At 37.5% G+C, this 19,948-nt stretch overlaps 1 protein-coding gene across 1 annotated transcript; it reads right to left on the reverse strand.

Annotated features, from left to right (window-relative positions):
• Positions 1–1,260: 1,260 nt before the first annotated feature.
• On the reverse strand, positions 1,261–12,049 carry LOC127120553 (probable galacturonosyltransferase 10). Its single transcript, XM_051051024.1, has 4 exons — positions 11,789–12,049; positions 4,840–4,903; positions 4,347–4,711; positions 1,261–3,131 (listed from the first exon to the last, which is right to left on the reverse strand). Exons 3-4 carry the CDS (start codon positions 4,494–4,496, stop codon positions 1,680–1,682), a joined length of 1,602 nt encoding a protein of 533 aa, XP_050906981.1. The 5' UTR covers positions 4,497–4,711; positions 4,840–4,903; positions 11,789–12,049; the 3' UTR covers positions 1,261–1,679.
• Positions 12,050–19,948: the final 7,899 nt, after the last annotated feature.

Raw genomic sequence — 19,948 nt, forward strand, 5'->3', positions numbered from 1 at the left:
ATCGCCAACTGAAATCAACGATTCATTGATTTCGCGAACACGCGCCATGAACGCATCAATCGTGAGATTGCCTTTGGACAGACGACGTAGTTCGGAGCGTAATTGACGAGCCTTCGTCGTGAGTTGCGCGGCGAAGTAACGGTGAACTTCCGTCCAGACTTGCCACGCGTGAGTACAGTCAACGAGTTTGGGAAGAAGTGAGTCAGAAATCGTCGAGAGAAGCCACGTGCAGACGAGAGCATCCTGCTGCTCCCAATCGAGATACGCATCCATGACTTCACCGAGATTCGGATCAGAAGGCACCGGAGATCGCCGCGGAATCATCGGAACAGTGACAAAGCGTTGAAGCTTATGGCCACGCACAACTCCATCGATTTGCTGCTTCCATTGCTTGAAATTTTTATCATCAAGCTTAATGGAGAGCTTGACGTGAGCGGAAGGAAAAACGCCGTCGCTGCGAAACGGTGACGCCATGGACGAAGATCACTGGATCGGGAAACTAGAAGCTCTAGATACCATGATATAGTACCATAAGAGTGAGAAAGAAGAAGAAAGATGTAATTCTCATGTATTGATTATTAATAGAAAGGGTACAGAGGCACTTATATATAGAAACCTCAAGACTAACAAACTGTACAGCTGGCATACAGCTGTAACAGCACTACACAATAATAAACTATTAGTTGTAACAGCACTACACAATAGTAAACTAATCTACTCTTTATTACTGCAAAATGTCCAACATAATCTCATCATTCTTAGGATATTCTCTTCAAATTTCTCAATCATTGCATCAATACTTTCATATTCAATATTCATTATTCCACAATACAAATATTTAAGTCAAGTACGGGAAATTTAGGAGCCACATAAAAAGGATCGTAGTCAATCTTTATTGTTGTTTTGATCTTGTCATAAAAACAGTTTGTCAGGATAATTTGTTGAAGGACAATATGATTTAAGTATCAAACATCATTCCATTCAACAAAAATGAGTTTAAGACAGAAGATGGAATAAACAAAAAGTTTCAGGATAAGTGAGATTCAAAATGTAAAACACAGCTAGAAGATGGAACACATTTTCAGTCAATAAAGAGCCAAACCATGTCTAATCTAAAAACACAGTTCATCACATCTAATCTGAAAACACAGTTCAGATTTTTGCTTTATAAAATCAATGAAATGAAATAAGATAAAAATGGTTATACTAGCTACAACGAACTCGAATTGTGAGAGGAAAGAAAATTCTTGAAAATGTAGATGTTTGAAAAAATATTTATTGGGAGTGATCAACCCTTTAAACAGATGAATGGAATATTGATTTACATCTATTTAATAGTACATTAGTGGTAATGGTGGTGGTACTAGTAGAAAAAAAAAATTACAGCAGATCCCAACTCTGACTAAAATCACAAAGAAACTATGAACTGATATATATGCTACAACCATGTTATAGCCGCCGAACATGCTTGAATTTTGAAAATTGTAAGCGCGTTTTTTACTACAAAATAAATACCTCCATTGGATTTGGAATCTAAAGATCATTTAACCTCCCAGCTCCACAGGTCAATAATAGTTTCACTGTTGCAATCGAGGTTTGGAATAACAATAGTGGCACTAGTGCTTCTGAACCCAAATCTTCCACCAAGGTTTGAACTTTGAAGTTCCAATTAATAAAGCTCAATGAAAGTTGCATTGCTGCAATAAAGGATGAGAATAGTCAATATGTTTTTCCCATATGGGCTTGTATTTTTCAATCCCAATCTTCAACCAAGGTTTGGAGTTGCCATTGAAGTGTAGTACAGCCCCTCTCTCTATCAACTGAGGATCAACGTTTGTGTAGCCAAAACCCAGTACATGCCACAATGGATCCAAGGGCTCGGTTAATCCATAAAATGTCAACAGTCCAGGTGGCAAGGTACCGAGTTTCCAGAGGGTCCGGTCTACATTTTTTTCCTGCCAATAGTGGTAGATGCCAGTTACATTCTTTTTTCTCCATTCAACCAAATCAAATACATTCATCCCAAATGCCCATCCGCATGCATCGGGATCAAAATGTGCTCTTATAAGAGGATGAGAATAGTTCAGGTATTTATGGTATCTATGAAATGTCTCCATGCATGTCTCAACAGCTCCATTAACATTCCCATTCAAATCAAGTAAAAAAAGATCAGACAAATCCTTCTGAACCACAACATCATCGTCCAGGAACACGATTTTCTTCAGAGCAGGAAAAACTTCAGGGATATAGAACCTCAGGTGGTTAAGCATGGCAAGATATTTGGGATTACGAAACTTGATAGGTGTTTTTCCATCATCACTGTTTCCAGAAAAGTAGTAGCTCTGTATTTCTGAGTCTTGAAGTTGCTTAAGCACAGGAACATATGAAGCATTTAACCAAGTGAAGTCTTCATACTTCTGAACTTCTACAGTAACCCCGCGGAAATTGTTTATGGAAAACCACGCCTTCATTGCAGCATAATTTATTTTATCGGTGACAATGTGAAAAACGATCATATTGGGATTTTTAGAACTTTTTGCAGTTGAATTGACTACGACCGAAGTTGCAATAATGTTATCAGAGAACACGCAAAAGTGGTAACGATTTTGATCATTAATCTTCATCTCGAGGACCCCGTTATCGTTCGATTTCTTTTGCAAATTAAGGTTTTTGAACCACTCTGTTGTCAATCTGACACCGAGACAGTATAAGCTTTTTGGGACTTCTTCAGCCGCTATTTGTCCATATTTTGAACTCTTTTCATTTACAGAACTCACCTGTTCTTCAAGAGCCTGGATTTTTGCTTTGAATCTCATGATCATGGTTGCACTGTCATAATGGAGCTGCTGGGCCTGGTATAACAGTAACGCCATATCATGGATAGCACTCTCTGATTCTCTGGTTGTTAAAGGAGAACGTCTAGTGGCAGCATTTGAGAGAAGAATTTGCGAATTGCGGATCTGAGCACTTAGTTCCCAAGCAAATTGGAGATTGTTACTTTCTTTAGCAATTATAACAAAAGCTTTTGCTAGGGATATCTGATCATTCAGTTGTCTGGTCACCGAGTCTGAACTTAACATCTCTTCAGTAATATTAAGGCCTTCCATAATCCTATCATTTTTGTAAGTTCTCTGCACAACAGGATACAAGTTATATGCTAAACAAAGACCCAATGTAGAATTCCCTATATAATTGTAGCAAATTATCATGGTACAGATTCAAATCCAATGATTATGTGAGGTGTATTCCCTCTGGAAATACTCTTATTGTTTTTATCTAATGTAGAATTCCATTCAACTCACCCATTAACTATTCATTCCTTATAAAGAAATAAATAAAAAAAAAGAAGAAAGGTGGAGAAATTGAACTGCAGTAAAAAATCTTCAATCTCACAAATCCAGTTGTTTCTCTCCAATGCAGGTCCATTATATTAGGATTATGTTGTTAATCTCAGATAATGGTGCATACAACCAGACCCCAAAACCGCTACAGCGAATAGCCATTATTTCAAAACTAAAAAACAGTATACAAACAAAAACAAAAACAAAATCCTAATAGCGGCTAACTTTGTTTATCAAAAAAAATTATAGTTAACTTCGGTCATTTGTTACTAACATTAAAAATAAAAACGTAGTAGTTATAATTCTAAAAGTAATCAAAACAGAGGTAGAGGTAAAACTGAAAACAGAGGGTGTTAAGTGCGACAAAAGCTTCAGCCGCAACAGCGGGAGAAGACCACTATTTTATGGTGCACAAGTAAAATACTGTAGCACCATGCACAAGTTTCTTCCCAACATTGGATCAACAAGTCCCACCATATCTCACTTGATCCAATGGTAGGACTTAATGATTCAATTGTGGAAACAAACTTGTGCTTGGCACAACGCTTACTTCACTTTTGCACCATAGAACTAGCCATTTTATAAAGCTTATCAAGACTTATCTAATGAGGCAAGTACATGTGCATACCCGAGTGTTTACAAGAGATTATAAAAAATAAAAAATAAAAATTGGCCTTTTAAAAGCTCAACAAATAGCTCACAGAATTTAAGTTTCAGTTTTCACATCCACCTATATGTTGAGATAGCTTCTTAATGCCTATAACCAAATAGAAACATCTTAGCTTATTGAGTTTAAGAGACATAATCTAGCTGTTTAGTCAATTCCCCCTTACAAAATAAGGCACAACAATAACTTGTTTAAAGAACCCATATCATATTAACTGAGAAAATGTAGCTTCCACGGGCTAGACTATGATTCAAAAAGAAATTAACTGAGTTTTCATACAAGTTTTTCGGCAAATAAGAACAGAAATCTACGAAAACAAATTGAGAAAAAAGCAATACCTTGGACAAAACCGGTATAGACTCAATTTGAGTCTCTCTGGTCAGAATATAGATAAATAGAAGAACCACTGCAACACACAATGCCCACCACAACACATCAGGAACCCTTTTCCGCACTGGCCTTCGAAAATCTGTTGCTCTTCGCCTCATTATCCAAACTTGTTAAAAAACCCAATTTCCCCCCTAAAATTCAGGGGAAAACAGAACAGGAGAAAACAGAGGGAGTCACAGATCACGTGGTATTACCGAGATCTACACAAATTGGGGTTTTAGATTTGGATATTTAGGTTGAGAAGAATCAAACTTTAAGAGAAATATTTTGTCTTGGTTTCATGGGCATGAGCCGGTGAAGAGCTTCGTGATCACTACAGTAAGCAAGAAATAACATACCACATAAGACATTCAATCAAATCACCACATTATGTATGAGTTACAAAATATCCCAGTAGTACACTACAACTCAAATCCAATCAAAGATTATGGAAATGACAACCTTAATGAATCTTTCTTTTATCAACTTCAGAACAAGCTTCTTTTCACACAGTTTGTTACTGTGCCTGCATCATGAGATGAAAATAAGTACTAAATTTTAAACTCACATATACACCTTTCATGCACAAAATGTAGAAATAGTTGATGAATGTGCAAAAAACATAATGAAGTAACAACCCACTTTTCATATTAATTTGACACAATTATATGGAACAAGGTCAAAGAGCATACACCAAAAATAGGATAAAGGGGCTAGCAAAACTCGAAAAGGAAAGAGAACCATTCTAGTAGAACAAGAACCACCTAGATGTGATTCCCATTTCTAAATTCTAATTAACAAATAAAATAACACCCATACACACTGAACTATGGCAAACAGTAAGAGTATGATAGATATAGTATAGATAGGGACTTATTAGTTTAATATCTAAGTGTGCTGAGCTGTAACGCTGAGCTGTATTTTCTGTTAGTTTGTTACAGCTGTCCAGCTGTATTTTCTGTTAGTATGTTACAGCTGTCCACAACACTCTATATATAGAGTGGTCACTGCATAACTAAATACAAGATACATTAACAGAATTATAACTGTAATCTCATAACTGCATTATGAGTTTCTATCATGGTATCTAGAGCTTCTTTTTACGATCCATGGATCCTCTGTTTCCGTCTTAGCAAGTGAAGCTTTCACACTTGATTTCAGTCAAGCTTGATGACAAGAACTTCAAGCAATGGAAGCAACAGATCGACGGAGTTGTGCGTGGTCATCGCCTGCACCGGTTTGTCACCGTGCCGGTGATTCCTCAAAGGTCACCGTTCGATCCTGATTCAGCACCTCACGGTGCGAATTCTGCGTATCTTGATTGGGAACAACAAGACGCACTCATCTGCACGTGGCTTCTATCCACCATCTCCGATTCGCTTCTACCAAAGCTCGTGGATTGCAAGCATTCATGGCAAGTTTGGACGGAAGTTCATCGTTATTTCAACACGCTTCTCTCCACCAAAGCACGGCAGTTAAGATCGGAATTGCGTCGTCTCACAAAAGGATCACTTACAATTTCAGAACTCATGGTTCGTGTTCGTGAAATCAGTGAGTCACTGATTTCGATTGGAGATCCTGTTCCCCTTCGTAACCTAATTGAAATCGTCCTTGATGCACTTCCAGAAGAATACGACTCCATTGTTGCAGTTGTTAACAGCAAAGAAAAACTCGGTTCGCTTGATGAGCTGGAGTCGTCGCTTCTTACGCATGAGTCGCGACTGGAGAAGCATCGTAAAGCTGTCACCACTGAGCCAGCAACTGTGAATCTCACGCAAGTAGTGCCACCGTCTACGACGGTTACCATTGATCCTTCTGTCACTGACGCGTTTCCTCAAGGTACGAGTCACGTGACGGCCAATGCTGAGAATCATGGTTACAGCGCGCGTGGAGGACGATCTGGTCGTGGAGGTGGCCGGTATGGCCGTGGCAGTGGTCGTTTTGGTAGAACGCAATGTCAAATTTGTCTCAAATCTGGACACGATGCTCCCATCTACTATCACCGTTATTCCAACTCCGTTGGCGCTATGTATCCACCTCAGAGAGCTTCCTATAATCCTTTTCTAATGCCTGCACGCCCTATGTATCAATCTTCTTTTGGCTATAGCGCTCCCAGAGCCACTCCTCCTAGGGTTTCTGCACCACAAGCTTTCTTTGCAGGTTCTTAAGCTACTTTCAACAATCAATGGTGGTATCCTGATTCAGGTGCTTCTCACCATGTCACTCCTGATGTCTTAAATTTGTCTGACTCCATTTCATTGCCTGGATCTGACCAGGTCTTTATGAGAAATGGCCAAGGTTTGTCTATTTAACTTTGTTGGTTCCATGTGCTTCCCCTCACCAAACTATCCTAACTTGTCTCTCATCCTTCAAAATCTATTACTTGTGCCTAATATCACCAAAAACCTAATTAGTGTAAGCAAATTTGCTCAAGATAACAATGTTTTCTTTGAGTTTCACCCTAAATTTTGTGTTGTCAAATCACAGGCTTCTTCTGAAGTTCTTCTTCGTGGTTTAGTGGGAGAGGATGACCTCTACAAGTTACCAAATCCTGCCACTCAAGTATCCAAGTCTACTCCAAGTCTTAACACATGTCTAGCCCAATCTTCTGCTATAAATAATTGTAGTTATACTCCTTTAGCACACAGTGATAATACTTCAAGTTATATGCTTATTTGTAATCCTTCATGTAACACTGCCTTATTAAATAATAATAATAATACAATGAGCAATTTTTCCAATTCTTCCCATATCAATGTTGCCACTCACAATACTGAGTTAGCTTCTCAGCATGTCAACAACCCTTCCTCAATAGCTACCAATAAATATGTTCTGTGGCATACCAGATTAGGGCACCCACATCACCATGCTCTTACTGAAATTTTAAAACTATGTCACATACCTATCCCCCCAAAACCTCCTGCTGAACTGTGCACTGCCTGCTGCTTAGGCAAATCTCATAGGCTGCCAACTACCCTATCCACCACAGTGTACAGCCAACCCTTTGAACTAGTGGTTTGTGACCTATGGGGACCAGCTCCCATGAAGTCTTCAGGTGGCTACACTTATTTTCTGACCTGTGTAGATGCCTTCTCTAGGTTTGTTTGGGTGTTCCCCCTTAGACTCAAATCTGACACCCTAACTCAATTCACCCAGTTTAAGAAAATGGTTGAACTTCAATTCAACTGTCAAATAAAATGTGTTCAAAGTGATGGGGGAGGTGAGTTCAGGCCCTTTACTAAGTATCTCACTGAATTAGGTATTATTCACAGGTTTACATGTCCACACACACACCATCAAAATGGTATAGTTGAACGCAAACATCGCCACATTGTTGAAACTGGCCTAACCTTACTTGCTCAGTCTACCCTCCCATTAAAATTCTGGGATCATGCCTTTGTCACAGTTGCTTACCTTATCAACAGACTCCCTAGCCTCACACTTGAGAATCACTCCCCTTACTCCAAGCTACTTAACAAACCACCTGACTACTCCAATCTTAGAGTGTTTGGGTGCTCCTGTTATCCTTTTCTTAGGCCCTATAACTCCCATAAATTGGACTATAGATCACAAGAGTGTATATTCCTTGGATATTCCACAACTCACAAGGGATACAAGTGTCTTGCATCCAATGGTCACATTTACATCTCCAAAGATGTTTTGTTCCATGAATCCAAATTCCCTTACTCCACCATGTTCCTTACCACTTCTCAATCTATTCCAGCCTCCTCTTCCACTCCTACTGCATCTTCTTGGTCTGTATCATTTCTTTCCTCTGTTCCTGTCCCTCTACATACTGGTGGTCTCTCATCCTCCTCAACCAACTTTCATCAATCAATTCCATCCAATACTGATCTTGTGGCCTCACCCAGCTCTTTGCCACCTTCCTGCATGTCTACCACTCCTAACACACCCAACTCATCCTCCCAAGCTGTTTTGTTCCATAACACACCCAATTCATCCTCCCAGTCCTCCCCTGCTCTTATTACTTCTGATCCAGCAGAAGCCAACACCATCTCTCCATCTTCACCCCAAAGTTTGTCTCCTAGTTCTAGCTCTATTTCTCCCAATACAAATCAACCTTACATCAATCCCCTTAATGTTCATCCTATGCATACTAGGGCCAAAAGAGGCATTACACTACCTAGACTTAACCCTACCCTAAACCTTACTCATATGGAACCAACTTCTGTTGGCCAAGCCTTGGCTGCTCCCCACTGGTTTCAGGCAATGAAAGAAGAGTATCAAACACTGATGAGAAACCAGACCTAGACATTGGTGGCTTCATCTGATTCTAGAAAGCCCATAGGCTGCAAGTGGGTTTTCAGAACAAAAGAAAATCCTGATGGCTCTATAAACAAGTACAAGGCCAGGCTTGTGGCCAAAGGTTTTCATCAAAAGGCTGAATCTGATTTCACTGAAACATTTTCACCTGTTGTTAAGCCTGTTACAGTCAGGATTGTCTTAACTCTTGCAGTCACCAATAACTGGACCATTCAAAAAATTGATGTTAACAATGCCTTTCTTAATGGCACTCTTGAGGAGGAAGTATTCATGCAGCAACCCCCTGGGTTTGAGTCTGCTGATAAATCTCTAGTATGCAAGCTAAATAAGGCCATCTATGGGTTAAAACAGGCTCCCAGGGCCTGGTTTGACAAACTCAAGAGTGCTCTTCTTCAGCATGGGTTTCAGGCCAGCAGGTGTGATCCTAGCTTGTTTTTGCTTAATCATGGCAGCCTTCACATCATGATTCTTGTCTATGTGGATGATATCATCATCACAGGCAACTCTGCATCCTTTATAGACTCCTTGATCAAGCATCTTAATGCTAAATTCTCTCTCAAGCAGTTGGGCGAACTAGATTATTTTCAAGGCATTGAAGTTACACACTTGCCTAATGGATCCTTACTTCTCTCTCAAACAAAGTATCTCACTGACTTATTGGCCAAAGTAAATATGTTAAAGGCAAATGGCATGCCCACTCCTATGATTTCCAGCAGTAAACTATCAAAAGTGGGCTCTACTGCAGTTAATGATCCTACTCAGTTCAGGTCTATTGTTGGTGCTCTGCAGTATGCAACATTAACTAGGCCTGAAATTTCTTTCTCTGTCAATAAGGTTTGTCAGTTTTTGTCAAATCCCTTGGAGGAACATTGGAAGGCTGTCAAGAGAATTTTAAGGTACTTGAGTGGCACACTTCATCATGGTCTCCTTATTCAGCCATCATCCACCAAGCAGCCTCTGAAGTTACTAGGGTTCTGTGATGCTGACTGGGCATTAAACCCTGATGACAGAAGATCTACTTCAAGTGCATGTGTGTTTCTTGGTCCTAATGTGGTGTCATGGTGGTCAAAGAAGCAGTAGCTTGTGGCCAGATCCAGTGCAGAAGCAGGGTATCGCAGTATGGCTCAGATGGCTGCAGAATTGATTTGGGTTCAATCACTACTTTAGGAACTTCATTGTCCTTTCCAAGTGCCTAAAATCTTGTGTGACAATTTGAGCACAGTCACTCTTGCTCACAATCCTGTTCTACACAACAGAACCAAGCATATGGAGCTAGATATCTTTTTTGTGCGTGAGAAAGTTCTCAGCAAAAGCCTGGTTGTGGCTCATGTTCCAGCTCAGGATCAGTGGGTTGATGCCCTAACCAAACCCCTATCTGCAGCAAAGTTCATTCCCTTGCGTGCAAAGCTGAGAGTGTTCAACAAGAATGACTTGACAAGACCACAACTAGCTTCTAAAGGGGAATGATAGATATAGTATAGATAGGGACTTATTAGTTAAATATCTAAGTGTGCTGAGCTGTAATGCTGAGTTGTATTTTCTATTAGTTTGTTACAGCTGTCCAACTTTATTTTCTATTAGTATGTTACAGCTGTCCACAACACTCTCTATATAGAGTGGTCACTGCATAACTAAATACAAGATACATTAACAGAATTTGTTAATTATAACTGTAATCTCATAACTGCATTATGAGTTTCTATCAGAGTAAAACAGAGTGTGATGTGTTTATAACAATTTGAGTTTAGCATTGCTTAAAATAACATAAATATAATTTGGATAAGAGTAAAATAATGTGCGAACTATTTACCATAAGTCAAATATTGCAAAGTTTGTATCAAGGAAAAGAAAGACAGAACTCACAAAGCAATTATGATAAGATGGGCTATGGTAGCTATTTCCTAAGTTAATACCAGAAAAGTGTCACAATCCAATACTAGTTTTATAATACTCTTCAGCACCCAACAAAAAATTAAAAAAAAATATAGACCAGTGGTTTCTACTAAGTACAAAAATATAAGAGGTGAAATTTGAGTGCATACCTTGCGAGCAACATGCTTCCAGCACAATATGGAATATCAATAAATTAACCTCAAAACACATTCATAAACTTAATGAAATTCCATTTACCATATATATCTACCAAACACACCAATTAATGGTTTTAATTTTATCATGCCAACCTAAAACGAGAAAACACAAACTGCACCTTTACAACAGCCTACCCAGTGGCTAAACCCTACAGGGATCAGTAAACAACAAAAGCAAATGGGGGGACAAAACAAACATGTTAAAAAATAAATAACAACATAAGACTTTTTTTAACATAACACCTAATTTATCTAATGATCACTTACACTATATATGTTTGAACTTCGAATAATATAATTAAATTAGGATGACATGAATATATGGTGACAAGGCATCCGGGTGGGATGATATTTGGTGGTACAGCAATGCAAACGTTGATACTCATCATAGTAACAGCACAATGTGATTGGGAAAAGGAGGTATATGCACTTCCACTTAAACCTTATGTTGTGTAGCTCATTAACTTAAAACCTACAATCTTAATGTGCAAAGTAAGACATATAATGGGAGTTCTAAGTAGGCCTAAAAATCAGCTAAACTAGTAATTCATCAACAACATACAACAACAACCAAGCCTTATCCCACTAAGGGGGATCGGCTATATGGATCAAACTACACCATAACGTATTATCAAAGTCATACTTTGATCCAACTCATTAGTCTCGGGATATTTTTTAATAGTTTCTTTTCCGGTTTTTCTAGGTCTTGTTCTCTCTCTAGCAGTTTGACTCCTCTTCATCTGATCTAATTTACAACAGAATCCCCGTCTCTATTCTCTCTACCATTTAAGTATAGATTACACCATCTTTTCTACTACAATTACCCCAACACTCTCCTATTATCAACAACATAACACATTTTTTTAACACAACACCTAATTTATCAACAAATTTCTATTAAAAAAAATATACACAGTGTGATACAGTGGCAGATACATGAATGAATTTTAAGTTTTCGAGTAATAAAACACAGAGTTAAGAAGAAATCTAAGTTGTAAGCAAGGAAATAAAGTTGAAATTGATGAAAAGAAACTAACCTCAACTTGAAGAACTGAACCACGTGAGGAAGGGAATCGAGATGAAACCAATTGTGGAGGCTTGGCGGTTGAAGAAGACCTAACCACTGCGATTTAGGGCTCTGACTGATCGATGTGATGCGAACGAGAATCAGAGAAGACGATCGATGTCAGAGCGATGCGAGCAATGGAAAGATGTCACGGGTATCAGGGAACAAGATCCTCAAGCTATTCCTTATTTTATTTCACTTTTCTATTTTTATTTGATACAACTTCTCAACCTATCACATAATTTGGATAATGTAACTTCAACTAAACCTATGATATCATTTAATTTTAACACATTTAATTATTTATTAGATTTTTTATTTTTTTTTCAAAAGCATTTTATATTAAAGATAATCTTATTTAGTTTTTTTAATTAGGTAAATAAGAATTCAGATTTTTATTATGATTTATAAACTTTGAAATGGTGTGTTGTTTCTTTTGGATTAATTGCATTATGCAAAATAACATAATATGTATAAGATATTTCATTAAAGAAAGAACACATATGAAATGAGATCTTCCAGCATTTGTGCAATATTTGACCCTTGTCAATAGGTCATGATGGATGTTGTTCTAAGCGTAATTTTTGATTGGGTTTCAATCATATTTGTTATTATCTTTTAGCACTGCATTTAATTAGATTTGTTGAGCATATTAAAAGGATCAAATCAAATTAGTTAGAGATAAATTCAAACAAACTAAATATTTTATTGGAGGTTTTTGAAAAACAAATAAAAATTGAATCTCCAACAAAGCTTGATGTGGTCAAATCTTATGCTCATTGGAGAAAAGCCCAAAAGATTGTATTGTTGTTTAAGGAGAACCAAACATAATGTTTGAGTTCTGCAAGTATTGAAGACTATTTGTGTTAGGATTAATATTTTGCGTCTTTGTTTGTGTTATTATTTAAGCACCACTCTAGCGCCTGCATTCATATCTAAAGGCATAGAGTTTGGTTTGTTAGTTGAGTTGTAATTCAACATTCAATATTTTGATTATTATAGTGATCACTAAGGTTAGTGATTGAAAGAAAGTGAGAGGGGTTCTCATACTTATCGGGAGTCTTAAATAGAAATACACTGGTAGAATTAAAAAGATGGGCATTGGACATGGGGTTATTCATCTAACACACTTTGTATTAATTCTATTGAAGAATGGATTTCCTTTTTTGGGTTAGAAGTCCTCAGACGTATGTGTTGTTTACATTGAACTAGGTTAACAATTTTTTATGTTCTTTTATGACTTTTTATGATTTATCATCTTATTTTATTTTAGGCAAAATTACACCAGAGGTCCTTTGAGTTATTTTTGTGTAACATGTTGGTCCTTTAAGTTTTTTTTGTAACAACTTTGTCCTTTAAGTTATCAAATGTGTGCACTGTTACCCTTTTTTAACAAAGTGCATGTGCTAATTATGGATGCAATTATTTTGAGTGGTATGAAAATAATAAAGTGTAACTAGAAATACAACAGTCATAAATTTTTAAATGTTCAAAATATGAGAAAAATGATGTAGAAATTACCCTAAAGGACCAAGTTGTTACACAAAAAATTAAAGGACCAACATGTTACAAAAAAAATATAACTTAAAGGACCTCTGATGTAATTTTGCCTTTATTTTATCTGTCAATTCTAGTTTAAGATGTTGAACACACTAACTTAAACATTTAGTCTAACATTTTTCCCCTTAAGAATAGATTTCACGATGCACATTTCTTTATTATTTGTTCTTTTTTTCAAGGTCCGCCGAGAAGGTACAATAATTAATTTTACAGAAGAAGACACACATAACAGGTGGACTTTCAACTCTGTTGGGACACATGGTCACATCTGTTGTGACATCTTTCTTTGTTAGATTTAATTAAACTACAATCCACATAAAGTGTTGAATCACACACAAACAATTTTCACTGTCCATACTATATAATGATCGGCTCGCGTCATTTCAGGTATTCAATTTATTCACACTCTCAAATTACTTTTTACTCTATCACTGGTTTGGGCGTTTGAGTTCTAATCTTGTTGGTTCACCGCTCTCCACCACTTTGGAAGTCTGATCCACCACATAGAATGTTTGACCCGGCATGTCTGAGCTCTATTTCATCATTTCATCCCTTATCTTTGGTTATTTTAGTAGAACAGTGTCGGTGTCTATGGGAATTGACTGTTGATTTCTGCTATTTTCCCACGAAAACCATTGTTTCTACACCAAAACATAATTCGATGATCTCTTTCTCAAACGAATTAACTATCGAACTCGCAAATCCATAGTGACATTGAAGAATACTAGATTTGATGCTCAATTCCATGTCGTTGTTGCGACAATTGAAACTAATAAGACTTCACATCCTCATCCAATAGAGGATGATCCAACTCTAGTTACCTCTTTGATCGTTCCTGTGCAACAAGATCTCATTCCTCTAAGAACTAATTGGGAACATTTCAAGCCCTTCAATTTTTTCAACCTCTACAACAACTTTGTGAAGGCCAACCTTCTCGACAACCTCCATCACAACCCTTAATACCCGGATAAGAGATGCTCTCAAATATTCAACAACTACAAGCCAACTTATGCATGCAAGGAGTTTTCGACCTACTGGACAATGTCTATAACTTGGTACATCAACTAAACTCTCAAGCATTGGCAGATATGATACTCAAAATTGAAGAGAACATCTAGTGTTCTCCTCAAAGAACCAACATCATGCACGAGGCAGTTTTCGCGCAGCACCCAAGGAGTCATAGTGCAGTGGGCTCCAATAGGCACGGCCTCACTGCATTGAGCAATTATGAGATTACCAAGTCCTAATTGAAACATAGAACATCGGATTCCTCCACTTAAATCCAGAAGGATAAGTGGCAATCATACTCCAACGGATGTTCTTCATGCTCATAGCTCACCAGCACACCACTTCCAGAGAAGAGAAAGGTACATCATAGATACCCTAGCCTCAGTAAGATAGTCGAACCCATTCTTTGTACGCATTCTTGACAACAAGATCCTGAGGTCCCTCGCGAATCCCCCAAAGTGTAAAATTTACAATGGTATGAGGGGTCCTTACTAACATATCTAACATGTGGACAACATATTGGATTATTACAATGCCTAAGGAGATGTTAAATGCAAACTTTCACATTAACCCGTAAGGTAGCTATTTTGACTTGGTTTAAAACCCTCCCAGACAAGAGCATAATTCATGGAAGGAACTATGTAACTCATTCACTATTCACTTTACCGATCAAAAGAGTCAACCTATTACTATGGTCATACTCATCGAGATCATGCATAAGAAGAAAAAGACCATGCGGGATTACATCGACCAATTTACCAAGGTAGCACTGGAAGTATAAGGTATATATGATGGATTAAAATGATGGTATGATTGCATGTTACATATGACGAATTAAAATGATGGTATTCAAAAAGAGGTTGAGGATAAATTGCATGTTCCGAGAAAAACTAGGACTAGATGAGCTTGTAGCATAACTGACTTGCTTCATAGGGCTTAATCTTATATCAATTACGAAGAAGAAATCTTAGATAAAGAGAAGACACATGGAACAAGAAATCCAAAATACGGTTAGACACCAGAAAAAGATAGTAATCATTGTAGAGATGACGGAGAGCGAGGACCCTGGACCAGATTTTTTGCATACACTCCTTTAAACACATCTAAGAGAAAAATATGGCGAGAATGTGAAAACATTGAGTTCAAAGAAACTTGGATCAATAACCCTTATTCGATTAGAGAGTCACCTAGGACAGATAAATCAAAACATTATTGTTTCTACAAAGTCAAACCCATGACACTAATGGATGCAACCACCTAAAAGATGTGATTGAAGAACTGATTATAAAGGGATGGCTTACTAGGTATACCCGAGAATGAGGCATAATAGACGATCGAGATCGAAAGAAATATCATATGGGACGGGATGAGTCACCAAATAAGAAACAACCATCTCTCTTGGAGAAGAAGTCCCTCAAGAAAACTATTGAGGTTGTAAATAGAGCTAATGGGAAGAAAGTCAGTAGTAGCGAGGAAAAGGAAGATTTATTAGGGAAATTATAGTATATCACTTCTGTTACTATGGGCTTTCCAAGAGCAAAAAACCCTTCAGAGTAGAGAATGAAGAGGATGATCTCTGAGTTAATGAAAGTCAGTAAGAACGAATGAACAACTCCTGACGAGAACCAGTAAAGCTTATCCTAGGATACTTGGATAGTGAAAAGGTAAGTGGAATCCCAAATGATATTTTCCCCTTAGTGATAATGACAACCATGGCCATCTTCGAAATATACACGATCCTCGTTGATTCGGGGAGCTCTTGCGATATTATGTACACATACCTTTTCGAAAAGCTAGGACTGATAAGAGAGAAGTTATGGTCGTATGAGAGATTCGCCCCACTGGTATTTAACGACACACTAACTCACTCATCGAGGTATATTGAGTGGATGGTTACCCTGGGAGAACTGGGATACATAGGGACATGCAATTCCAATTAATTCATTAAATAAAAGTCTACAATTGCATCTTAAGAAGAACCTTCACAGAATTGATGGATGTGGTGGCCTCTCTAATCCTCTTCAAATTAAAGTATCACAATGTTCATGACGAGCCAATAAATATTTATGTCGATCTTCCAAAAGAACGAATAAAACATAAAGCTTAATAATTCAACTAGAAGGGGGAAAACAAAGACAATGCAATGGAAATGAATTTGGCTTCCCTCGCCAAGCAGTTAAAAGAATTGGCAATGAAACCCCCAAAATAAGGGATTGGGGGTTCCAACAGGTATGAGGCGAACTTGAAATATGCAAGGGATAACTTCGAGTAAAGGCCGAGTTCGATCGTGGCATGTCATACCAGCAAACTTGGAGGACAATAAGCAGTGATCACATTGACTGGTTAAATTTTCCTTGTATTTCATGTGTAAAGCACATTATGCATCATAATGTAATACTCATTTATTAGTATGAATGAATATATTTTCACTAAATTCTCTTCCTTATGATTATAAGGGCAACCACTAATCAGGGATGTTGTCGCAAACTCCACAGGTGTACAACTAAAGTAATCAAAACCCCACGACGAATGACTTACGAGTACTGTCATAAACATTGTAGGCATACGACCAAAGCAATCAAAATTCCTCAACGAATGCCACATGGACAAAAACAACTAACCACAATATGGTAATCAAGGCACATCCCCTTCTTGGTAGTTAGTCATTCCAGAGGCAGAGATTAGTCTCCATTATGTCGACCTCGAACCAAGTTCAAACTTGGGGGAAGAGAATGGGTACCGGCCCTTTACTGAGAACGGTCCCTAGAGATGCCCATCAAAATTTTCAGAACAACCTCGTGTAACACCCCAACTTCAATTAAATTATTTTAATTGAATAATTTGTGAATTTTTAAGTGATTTATTTATATTATGTGTGTTTTGTTTAATTGTTATGTGTTTAATTAAATAAATAAGTGTTGGAGGGTGTATGGTTAGTATTGGGGAGGGTAAGGAGAAAAACTAGATTAAATATAGAATAATAGTATTTTTTATTAATTAAAATGAATTAAGGAAATCATAATAAGATAGGGAATAGTAAGAGATGAGTCTGAATTGTAAATTAGTAGAATAATTGGGTGAAAAAGTAAGAGAGGAATCGATGTGGGGAGGAAAATATAAATATTGGAAGTGGGAAAGTTAGGTTAAGCCTAACATAAGGTTAGAAATAAACTAGTTCTAAATCATATATGTAGAAATATTGGAAAAAAGGCAAGGAGACAAGAGTGAGATAAAAAAGGCTAGAGGTAGAAGAAGAAGAACCCAAGTGTGAGATTCCATTGCTACTAGGAAAACAAGGTAAAAGGAGATTTCTTCTTTAATGGGTGATAAGCATGAGCGGTAGAGTTGAGGAACCCTTAACCTCCAACAGAATCGTATGTGTTGTATATGAAATATGTATAATTATTTTGTGTTGAGGTTATCTGATGATTTTGATGATTAAATTTGTGTACCAATATGTACTAAAAAAACGTATGAGTGTTTTCATGTTTATTCCATTATTGATGTCTTTGATGGTTTGAAGGGTGTTGTGAAAATATGAAATTAATTGAGTAAAGATGTTAATTTGATGCAATAATAGGATATAGAGATGTATATAATGTTTTGTACTACTTTGGGTCGAATCTAGGTACTATAAATGGGAAATCAGAGTTCTAAATCGAATTTATGACATCGTCATGAGGACCAGGTCGCCATGGGCTTAGAGTTGATGGCATGTGCCATCACCATGGAGGTTACCCGTCATGCACCCAGAATGAGTGTAATGAGCTCTGGTGCATGGAATTGAGTCCAGATTCTAGTTATTGTTGTTGTATGATGAATCGAGGTGATGTTAGGTATTGTTTAGTGTCTACGATTAGTTAATAGTAATGCTTAATTAATTTTAACATGATTTAAATAATGAATTATGTTGTGTGGTGCAAATAGTGAATGTTACAGTGATAATTGTTGTGATTAAATATTGTTGTATGTTGATATATTTCCTATCATGATTATGTTGTTGGTATTATTAGTATTGTACGCAGTCAGAAGAGGGGCTATATGTGCATGTGTTTAATTGCATGTTGTTGCGTCATGCGTCCATGGCGTACGAACTTCGATTCAATTTTGTTGTGCTCTGATCCTGTGGTGGGGATTGGGAACGAGTAGCTAGTTCCGATGGGAATAGGTAAAGCATTACCTATGGTGATGGTAGTGACTTTGGTGTGCTCTGGTTCCAGAGAGGGGATCGGGAGCATGATGAACCTGAGTGTTCATATTGGTACCACATGCATGTTGAGTCAGTTGTTGAGTACAATTGTATTAGTGTTGCATTTATGAAAATGATCCTTTGGTGATGTGTTGTATGGATGAGAGTACTTGATGTGTGGATATTGGTATGATTAGAATGTGTACTAGTTGTTATGTGATATTCTACCTTTTCTTGTTTACTCCGCTAAATTACGGAATTGTAATCTTACCCCATTTGCTTTCATGTTATCCATCATGGACATCTGTCAGATACTCATGAGTAGAGTTCGTTGTTGTAAGTGGAAGTTAGCTACTGGAGTTACTTAGTTTAGTTTCATCATTGTTTAGAAGGCTTGTTACGATCATGTAACATCGGGGGTTGAAAATGTTTGTTTGCTTATTATGCTTTGTTGGAGCTTAATTGCTTTATTCGGTCTATGTTGAAGTTGTTGATAGTTGAACATGATAACTCAATCTTTTGATAGAAGTTTATGTAATTTTGAAGTTGAGAATAATTTCTAAATTATGTTGTTTTATTTAATTGAAATAAGATCGATATTATCGCAATGATACCCTAAGTGAAGGTGAGCGTGCGATAACAGGTGTTGTATATTGTTGATATTTCCGCTACGTGTTTGTTAAATGTTTGATCTATTAAACGATTTTTCGTTGGTGACACAATAGATTCCATGTAAAGCTTAAGTTTAGGGGTTTATGGTGTTAAATAGTGGTATCACAGCCTGTCGGCCCGTCCGGGAAGGTTTTGTAATGTTGTCGAGTCCCTAGTACGTGACATGTGTGTGTACACTGTCGATGCATTATTTCTTTTAATGTATGTTTGATGGTGTGCAGAATGGCTGGACGAAATGATCGTGTTATTGATGATGCTTTAGATTCAGTGGCTCAGGCACTGAATTGACAATAGAATCAGGCATGTGATGAGTTATGTGGTTTGGGAAAATTTTAGAGGAATAATTCACCTATGTTCAAGGGAAGGTATGATCCGGAGGGTGCTCAAGTGTGGCTCTGGGAGATCGAGAAAATTTTCTGAGTAATGTCATGTACTGAAGAACATAAGGTATTGTTTGGTACTCGTATGTTGTCTGAGGAAGTTGAGGACTAGTGGGATAATGTTCGCCAAAGACTAGAAGATGTTGGTGTTGAGATCACTTGGATTGTGCACATGGTGCAATTCCTTGTAAATTATTTTTCTAAAGATTTGTGTAGGAAGGAGATTGAATTCCTTGGGCTTAAGCGAGGAATCATGACGGTTTCTGAGTATGTCGCCAAGTTTGGGGAACTTGTGAAGTTTTGTCCATACTACAATGGTGCA

The sequence above is a fragment of the Lathyrus oleraceus genome, chromosome 1, assembly GCF_024323335.1.
Source record: "Lathyrus oleraceus cultivar Zhongwan6 chromosome 1, CAAS_Psat_ZW6_1.0, whole genome shotgun sequence".
Taxonomy (NCBI): Eukaryota; Viridiplantae; Streptophyta; class Magnoliopsida; order Fabales; family Fabaceae; genus Lathyrus; species Lathyrus oleraceus.